The 10,264-nt window shown below is 37.4% G+C and overlaps 1 protein-coding gene across 1 annotated transcript; it reads left to right on the top strand.

The window, feature by feature from the left end:
- Nucleotides 1-4,355: 4,355 nt before the first annotated feature.
- Nucleotides 4,356-8,617, top strand: LOC306883215 (kazal-type serine protease inhibitor domain-containing protein 1-like; the record flags this gene model as incomplete). Its single annotated transcript, XM_079438332.1, has 4 exons — nt 4,356-4,836; nt 5,942-6,102; nt 6,583-6,730; nt 8,364-8,617. 4 exons carry the CDS (start codon nt 4,356-4,358, stop codon nt 8,483-8,485), a joined length of 912 nt encoding a protein of 303 aa, XP_079294458.1. The 3' UTR covers nt 8,486-8,617.
- Between the last annotated feature and the right edge of the window lie 1,647 nt (nt 8,618-10,264).

The raw sequence follows: 10,264 nt of genomic DNA, 5'->3' as shown, positions 1-10,264 counted from the left end.
ATATATCTTTTTATATATATATTTAAATGTTTTGTTTATTCTACTTCCCTCCAATCAAATTTTAATTTTAATTCTCATTTACGACATCCAATAAACTTCAGAAACTGAATTAATTTTAAAAGGGTTGTGAATTCAGTTGTGAACTTATAAGTTGTGGCTCACAACCCTCAGTCCTCAAAAAATGAATGAATGAATGAATTAATAAATAAGTAAGTTGTCTGTGTATTTATTTATTTAGTCATTTAGCAGACACTTTTATCCAAAGCGACTTACAAATGAGGACATAAGAAGCAATCAAAACCAACAAAAGAGCGACAACGTGCAAGTGCTATTACAAGTCTCAGTTAGCCTAACGCAGTACAGATCATTATTATTATTAATTTTTTATTTATTTATTTATTTATTTATATATATTTTTTTAATAAAAAGACAGATAAAATAAAATTAGAATAGAGAGTGCTAGAGTTAGAGGGTCAAGTAAAGATGGAACAGATGAGTTTTTTGTGTATGTACACAAAATACATATTTTGTATTTTTGTATCTATCTACATTCATATATTCTCAAGAAACAATAAGAAATACACAATTATTTAATATGAAATGTTAAACAATCAATGACTGCTTTTGCTGTGAGGTGATTTCACAGTTTTGTAGAGGAACTTTATTTGTAAAATTAGTGAAATAAAGAGCATATTGATCATAATTTAAAGGCCCATGATAAGGGCTCACACTGCACTGATTCATGGCTTCAGTTTTATCACAAACCAATATATCTAATCCCCGAGGTGAGCTGAACCTCTCTCCTGTTTCACCTCCTGTAATTCCATTGCTGGCCCTGTACTGTATAATACACTATACAGCCATTTGGATTTACAAGCATTTGCTCCACATGTGACCTCCGCTTGGTGACATCATTGTTATAAAGGAATTGAATTTTCGGAGGCTCCATGAAGACTGTGAGACAGCGTGTGTGTGTGTGTGTGAGACGCATGAGAGAGACAGACAGACAGGATAAGGCAATTGATCTTCATGAAACTGACATGCCTGTCCACTTGAAAATAAATCACAAGAGCAAAGTACCCATTACACTGCAAAACAGACAACAGAAATTGACATGAATAAGAATGATTTACATATCAAATTTTGTTTTATTTTATTTTCATGGGTCTCTAATTGCGATTAAAGGATTTCTAAAGAATATTTGATTGGTAAGATTTGCATTTCTTTGGGTTAGACAATCTGATAATTCTGCATTGTTGAGTATAATAAGAATTAACATTGAGAATAATGGAAATTACAGACACACACACATACACAAACACATACACACACAGACACACACACACACTAAATGTCTTGTCATGAAAAATAATGCAAACATCTTAATATCCCTTTTTAATTTCTTAAACATTTGCAATTGGTATATAAATTTCATAAATTTCTTTTGTGAGAAATTGACATATCTTTTAAGAAGTATTAGAAAAGAAATGAAGCTCTTTTTTTTTACTTTGACAACATATTTAAAACTTCAACAGACATTATGCTAACTCACATATGGGGAGAAAATGTGAAATCTTTTGTTGCTGTCACCTCAACCAGAGTTTACACAATTAGCTGGTTTGCCTTCAAGCAAAAACTTGTGATGTTACAGTCTCAGGTTGAGTATTACTTTCTAACAGTGCATTTACAGAAATACTGTATACAGTCTTTGAAGGCTATCTAATTAAAGTGACAGCATGTATTTTTCAGTTTAAGTCCTTAACGGTTAATCAAACAATGAAAATGTCATCACACACTGGAGCTGTCAAGGTCCAAAAATCAACCCCCCCCCCAAAAAAAAAATCAACAACAAAAAAACAAGAACTACCACCATAACAATGGTCTATATGTCCTGTGCTCTACATTCAGAAGACTTGAGTTGTGCGAGTCATGACCTGCGTTTATGGTGCTTTTTGGAGAATTATAGGAAAAGCACATTGTAACCTTGGGAAAGATTCTCAGAGAAAGTTAATTGGAGTGGGGTCTGATCGTATCATGGACGTTCAATCTGTGTTAGTTAATAGTAAAACTCAAGGCACACTCCAGAGCTCGCTGCAGCCTCTCCGGTGTTGAATAGAAATAGCCTGAAGCAATTAGCCCACTAAGACCCACTCATTAGGAGGTAAGAAGTGAATGAGAACTGCTCACCACAGCTAATCAATATTAATGATGGATTATTTACAATTAACAATGGGCCCTTAATGGCCGCCTAATTGTTTGTTTTGGCTTAACGTGGCGAGGTGAGAGCAGCAGATAAACTAAGGACATTAGTGAGAGAGAGAGGAGCTAAATGTCTTCTCACTTTCTTTCACAGCACAGATAAGCTCGTTTGTAATGGAGGACCGTTTTGTTTTTCATGTAGGCCTGCAACAACAAATCTGCTTAATGTTTTTTAGTCCCCTCTTAATCAAAATGTTGAGTTTTGTGACTTTTAATCTGTCTTCACACAATATACATGTAGGCTACATAGGTTATATAGTCACATACATGCATATGTACACACACACATATGTATATATATATATAGTGTAATGAAGTGGTCTTTAAGAGAAGCAGTCTATCAGCGGAAGTTTAAAATCAGCTCGTAAGTGTATTTACTTGTCTCAGTGTTTAGCGCATTTGCCGTTGCTAGGAAACGCTTATTTTGTTTACTAGGATGAGAGTTGCTGAAATTGCGTTTGGTCTCGTACTGTATCGTGTATCTTGTCAGTGTGTGCACTTGCTTGGCCATTTGTAGTGGATAAACAGGAAAGTGGGTCCAGCTGAATTGAAATGATCATTTGTTAGATTGGTATAATAAAGGTTATTATACCGCGGCAGCGGTCGCGTGAAGCCCTCTTAGTGTGAAGACCAAAGAGTGTAAAGACCATCGACTCTACCGTGCGACTCCACCGGGCAGGGACACCGGCAAGGGATAGTAGTAGCTTTTTATTTAATTTTTTAATTGATATGTTTATTATTGAAATGTTGTTGTTATATGCATGTGTTAATTTTATTTTATTTCTTTATTTTCTTAAATATGTGGGTAGATAGTATTTATAGAGTTGTAACTTTTTAGTTTTAGTTACTTTTTCTTATTTGTAAGTCGCTTTGGACAAAAGCGTCTGCTAAATGACAAAAGTAAAGTAAGTAAGTATGTGTGTGCTCCCTAGATTCCGCCCCCCCTCCATACAACCTGCAATTTAGCAAATCATGGTATATATTATTTCTACCATATAGGAAATAGAATTAAGAAAACTAATTTCATGGTGTCACTACGGAAAAATAAAGATTCAAGCACAAATTCTACACTAAATTCAGATACAAACAGGGTCCAAACTGTTTTAATCTAGACCAATTATATAAGATAAGAATAGAAGAATAAGAATAACTTAATAACCTAGACTGAATGTCTGGAGAAACGTGTCTAAATAAACGCGCAATACCTTACTGAACTTCTTCAGCATGTCTGATATCAACAACTGCTTTAAACGTCAAATTTGTGAATAACACGAAAAAGTCAGGCTTTCTTTCTTTCTTTCTTTCTTTCTTGATTTTTCAAATCTCTTTGTGCTTTATCAACAAAGTTCCACTTGTAATCAGATCTGTAAAACGCACCGTGATGACCGTGATCAGTCACATGATATGTGCGGGTCTTGTGATTGGCTAAAAAATGTTTCTAAGTGAATGGGAACACTTTGATTCTGCCAGTGATCTATAAACTCTGAGTTACACAACTATATTCACCATATTAATCTTTGTTGTTTTAAACATTTTTATAAATGGATGTTTTATTATCACTTAACTCACATATTACGTGGGAAAACAGCCTTGGTGAGGGCTGGGTATGCAAAAAATCATTTACTATCTGAGACCAAGTTTCTGAGGGTTAATTTATGACCATTTCTGTGTCCAGTTTGGTTTTAAAACCCATGATTTCAAACTCAGGTTTCACCCCCACCCTAACTCAGGATTGAGTGTTTTGATTGGTTGTTGCTCATCCCCCAGCTCACACCTTTTTTACTCTTTTGTTTGGGCAAATGGGGGGGAGGCACCCTGCAGTTTAAGAGGGGGTCACCAAAGTTAGAGCTGTCTCTGTTTTCTTTACCACCTTCTTGCTCATTCAGCCTGTTGCACTTTTGTGACACTGCAGTTTGTAAGATACTTCAAGGACTGAGCGGGGAGAAAAGGCTTTGTATTTTGGGATCTCCAGGCCCAGTGACTGCTTTCAAGACTGCTTTTGTTGGCCTGCTACATCAACATAAAAGCTACTTCTGCTATCAGAAACAAGGACTGATCTGTTTTTGGTGACTTCAACCAGTTTAACCTGACAGACAATGGCTTATTTACTAGTTTTACTGGTGCTGATCGTAGTTTCAGTATCTGAGTCCTTCCATCTGGAGAACCTCAGTCGCTTTGACTGGCAAAAGAGCATTCTACCAGGCGAGGGATGCCCTAAAAAGTGCCACCCTGAGCACTGTCCAGATGTTAGGCAGCTGCAGGGTTGTCCAGCTGGGCTGGTTCGTGACCAGTGCGGGTGCTGCTGGGAATGTGGAAACGATGAGGGGCAACTGTGTGACCCGGAGCCCCGATCTGGGTCTACTTTTTACGGGCGCTGTGCTGAAGGTATGCGCTGCAGAGCCCCACGCAGAAACCCCACAGGTGAACCCAGAGCCATCTGTGTGTGCAGTAAACAGGAAGCACTCTGCGCTTCTGATGGAAAGACATATAAAAATAAATGCCAGTTTCGGGCAGCCCAACACAAGCAAGCCAAAGGTCAGATGCTGACAATAGTGCACCATGGACCCTGCAAGTCAAGTGAGTATCTCTAAATGTACTAGGATTAAATCTTAATATACATTTATATGGATTAATTGTAATTCTTGTTATCCTCAACTGTGATTTTCATTATTGCAACTCTTGTTGCATTTGAATTCATTACAGACAGTATAAAAATTTGCATGGATTAAAGGCAGCACTAGTAATGATGTATGAAAGCAACAAATATTGCATTTATATTATTTATATATTTATATTAAAATGACATTTTACAGTTTATATAGTTTTAGATTTCTTTAAATATTAAATTGATCAAATTAAATGATTAAATATTGAATATAACATTTTATATTCACATTACAATAATGAGTATGTTTTGTTTTTGCATTAAGATAATGATAATCGGGTTGGGGTGCTTAATTGTCATAAAAAATAACGTCGCAATTTTTCTTAAATACGTTTATTTTTACTTCAACAAAATATGATTATTTCTAAGATCATTAAAAATCTGATTATTTTTCTTTTGCTTTTGGAAGTATGGCTGGGAAATAGATTTACCCATCTAAAGGCCTTCAGCTATTAAAAATGTTTTTAATTGTAATGCATCTGTTTTCTTACTGGCATTTGATATTTATCTTTAGTACTAGTACGTGTTTGCTCAGCGACCTCAGCTAAAGTAATGGCCACATCAGTTTCGTATGAATGCATCTGCTAATGTAAATGTAAATGTATATATAGATGTAAATGTCGTCTCAGGAGGAACCATTGTCATGGATAGAGTCTGAGTGCCAACATAATCACCACATTTAAAAGTTTTGTCATGGAAAAGGCCAAATCAAAACCCATTTGTTCAGCTGTGGGAATAATAAATCAGCCATTAAGTTTGTATTTACCTTACCGTCATGTTTAAGATTAGCAGCTCAAAAGTGCCCAATCTCACACCTTAAAATAATTAACCAAGCTAATCAAAACACAGCACAAATGGCTACAGTAAATACTGAAGCTGGTGTGAAAAAAGCATCCAGTAGCAAAGATTTGTTTCAGGATGTTTTTTAATTTTTTTATTATTATCTTATAATATGTTTTATTTTTATAATCAGTTACTCTAAAACTCAAAGTTATCTATTCTCTGCAAACTTTACAGAACCAGTTATCACTTATGCTCCCCGTGACGTCGTCACAACCAAAGGAAGTGATGTCATCTTTTCCTGTGAGGTGTCATCGTATCCATTGGCCTCCATCCAGTGGAGTAAAGAAGGAGACCTTATTTCTTTTCCTGCTGATGATTCAAGCACAGCTGTACAGGTATGTGCACATTAAATAATCTGTACCTGGTGGACAATAAAATGGGGGTGGGGGGGGCAGTAAGCAACACCAGTGACATTCTAACAAGTACACAGGAAAGCACCATTTGACCTGGCATCAGTCTGCACAGAATGATAGTCACATAATAAAGTATTTTGCATTGGATTGTCCATAGTTAACATTTCATTGCATTGTCACACAGTTAAACTTAAATAAATAAATGTTTCAATTTTTTTACAATAGAAACACCTTTCTTTTCTTAGTAAATAATATTTCAATAATCTTAAGAAGCTTTTGTGGAATGGAATGGCTCCATGGCTATGAAAGTTTCTTCATGGAACCATAGATGTTAATAAATAACCTATTTTAAGAGTGTAAACAGACAAATGACCTCTCAAACAGTACGTTTACAGTCACATTCTCAGAAACAGTTCTGGTTTTGTTAAATGTGCAATGGTGTGTGTGTTTCTGTAATTACAGGCCCGTGGGGGTCTGCAGCAGTTTGAATTGACCGGCTGGCTCCAGATTCAAGCAGTTGGGCCGGACGATGCAGGTGTGTACACATGCACCGCCAGGAACGCCTTCGGAGAGGTGTCTGCCTCCGCCAGATTACAGGTTACACATGGAGGTATGTCTGAGAACACACTCATTCATAGACACAGACACGGCCATTAGAAAACAAGGTCAGAGGTGAACAAGCAGAAAAAACATGATTGTTGGGGCTACTTCCACACACACACACACACACACAGAGAGACAACACTGTTTCCATGTTTTATTATTGTTTATTGTTCAGAAGTTACTTGTTCAGGAGACTTTTATGTGTCAATGTTGTCTCAGGTATTTCTCCCAAAATTAAACAAATAGAAATATTTCTGTGGTCTTTTTCTCAGAAAATCTGAAAAAGTCTCTATTCAAAAGTCACATTTTTTATTCTTATTCTTTTTATAAACTTTATTCGGCAACAACAACAAAAAACTCTGAGATGAAAAATCTCCTTTACAGGAGTGTTCTGGCCAAGATGCAGCCAAAATTACATATACATATGTACACAAAACCAATACAGATAAGACCAAAGTAAAATATAAGCATTACGTTTCAGAAGCATTTTATGGAGCTACACAGGTTATGTAGCTTTAATTTCATTTGAACATAGTACCAATCAGATTTCCATTTGCTCTCAATTTATTCATCTTATTTATTCATGTTCTCTCTGCGGTCTGTAGCATGGTCAGAAAAGACATGCGAACGCACCAACAGTGGGAGCTGATCGATTCGCATATGCACTATCAAAGCTTATCATCTCCTCATCGCTAAAGGTGAACTTGGCTTCCGAGAATCTGACAAAGCTGACGATAACCGTACACCAGTCGAGGGCTTTCTCCAGCAGGAACGTAAAGGCTGGTGATGACAGGAGGTCGAGAGGGTCCTAGATGGGGGGAGATTTGGAAGGGAAAGGGAGAAGGGGTGGAAGGGCTTGTGTATTATGTGGCAGGTCGTTGCTGTGACTGTCTGGCTGTTATCTCTTTCTCTGGGGGGTCTGATCCTTTAAACCTGCCCTTATCTTCACCACCAGTGCCTGCCCCCACCCCCCCATCCCTCGCTTCCCGGAACGTCCCGACTGCTATGAAATCTGGGATAGGTGGTAGTGAAAGGTGACTCTGGCCACAGGACAGACCCTTTCCTATAGGTTTAGAGGCTATAGAGAAAAATAGAAAGAGAAGATTTAAATATATCAAGCATGTGTGTGTGTGTGTGTGTGTCTTTTACAGGAAGTTGTGGGCAAAAATATTGAGCTGAGCTTCATTAATATGATCAAAAGTAAACGTGCTGTGCTTTATTTAGTGCAATAATTAATAGATCCTATTTGCATGCTGGTAATGGCTGTTCACCACATTTTCACTCTGTTAATTAAAAAAGCATCTTCTAAAATGTTTTAGTATAGTAGGCTATATTAATTATAGTACGTGCTAATAAAAATAAAGGTTTGTTATTGGCATCTGTGGTTCCATGAAGAACCTTTAACGACAAAAGATTTTTAAAATGCTCCTCACACTAAGAAAAAAATGGTTCTTTTAAGAACTGTTCACTGAAAGGTTCTATATAGGGAACCGGAAGATAGTTCCTCTGTGCTGCGAAAACCACTTTTAAAACATTTATTTTTAAGAGTGCATTAAACAAAATAAAAATAAATAGTTATTTTTTCGTTTTGCATCATAAATATTTGCTACAATCAAACATGTTCTCTTTATATTTTACAGGTTCTCAGCTCACCAAAGAGTTCCGGCAAAAAGAAAACGGAGCTTATAGAATATCAGACGAAGAGGAGAATGTTGATGATGAAGATTATGAAGGCCAGCCGAGTGGATATATGTATTTGTAACATACAGAGATTATAAAATCATAGCATTTAAACACAGATGGTTTTTTTATTAATAGCTTTGAAATGTAAGCTCAGCATAAAATGTGTACTCTTAAATTTTTCTATTGCCCTTTTAAGGGTTTATGTTTAAGTGTGAGCATTGTATATAAATCCAAATAATTTCTATTCACTCTTGAGAATTGTACTTAAAAGTAGAACTTAATTAAATTTGATTTGATAAAGTTGATTTACAAATTGAGTGCTTTATTGTTTGTGATCTAAAATATTTGCTAAGAGTCCGTTTAGGGTAAATTGTAATTGCCAAATGTTATAATGCAAAAGTGCACATGCCAGACTTTTCTAAAAGCCAAAAAAGGCCATTGATGTGGCATGCATTTACCCTGAACCCATTCCCTGCTGTTGAATAAAACATCAGCAGTGTCTCTCTTCACTTCTGTCTTCTCAAAGACGCTGAGCAGAAAAAAAGCACCCAGGTTAAGTTGTTTGAAAGCTCTGGTATTAAGAGGCGTTTTACACTTAAGAAGTTGGTTTTGCTGGGTTTTCTCTTCCCTCCCCTATTGATTGATGCTTAGCTATCAATGCATAATAGAAAAGCACTCAGGACAAATGTGGGGTTATGGCCTTCCAGGGAGAGAGCAGACCAGGCTGTTTCTCAGCACCATTATTGCCCCATAAAGGATCCCTGGGGAGGGACAAGTTCCTCACATCAGCACACACCAAATACCCAATTAAAAAAGAAGACCTTTAAATTCTCTCCTCTTTCCTGGGCAGAAATCAATCAGAATTCAATCTGTTTGGCTTGGATTCCAACAGGCCAGGTAATTCCTCACCAGAGCTCGGATAGGTGACAACAGCTTTGAGGAGAAACAGCGAGCCAATCAGGTGTTCGCTTTCAGACTGTCGGTGAGAAAGCAGTGATACCTAACGAAAGCTTATCTCTACGCTTTCAGGACAGCTTTTATTTTTAGACTTTTGTTGGCAGGTGAGGATTTTCTTTTACAGGCAGCAGGTAAACGATACGACTTTGAACGTTAAAATAAGTGGATCATTTAAAGTAAGTGGCTCTCATATTCGTCTTCTTAAAAGCCCTTTGAAAATGAATTCCAATTTGGAATGATTTGTACTCCAAAAGGCATTTGTTGGGGAGCGTGCGAGGCGATTGGGCGAGCGAGAATCGGAGAGACAGACTGGGTGAGAGAGAGGGAGAGATGGATGAAGATGTGATATGGAGTTAGAAGAATGCAATTAAAAGCTGAATCATTCTCACTCCAGCGTAACTCTATCCGTGGAGATGAGAGCCGAGCCTCTTTCTCATGGCTGTATTTGTGTGGATAAAGCTCTCCCCTGGCCCTCATTTTAGATTCGCGCTTAATGATTCCCTCTCCGATGGGAGAGAGTGGGCTGCTGTCAGGATGGGAGACGCGATCCGGACGCAGCAGTGCCCGAGTCCCTCTGGCCGGCCACACCATGTGCAGGGGTCAGCCGAGGTCAGAGGTCATGGGCAGAGAGCTTGGATTAATGGACATCTCAATAAAACGCAGGGTCGGGTTACCAGTTGCCCAGCCTGATCTGACACACACACAAACACACACACACACACACACACACACCACACACACAGACACACACACACACCATTTCTCATTATTTCACTAGAGTGTATACACAAGACTCACCTCAGTTGAGCAGAAGAGGATGTGGTTACAATCTTCACTTTCCTGCACTAAAATATATTAAATAAGCACATATTAATTCTTAAGACAGTATTATTTGGACATT

This window comes from Barbus barbus (genome assembly GCF_936440315.1).
Source record: "Barbus barbus genome assembly, chromosome: 17".
NCBI lineage: Eukaryota > Metazoa > Chordata > Actinopteri > Cypriniformes > Cyprinidae > Barbus > Barbus barbus.
The sequence above is the reverse complement of the archived record's forward strand: the minus strand, read 5'-3'. Positions and strand labels throughout refer to the sequence as shown.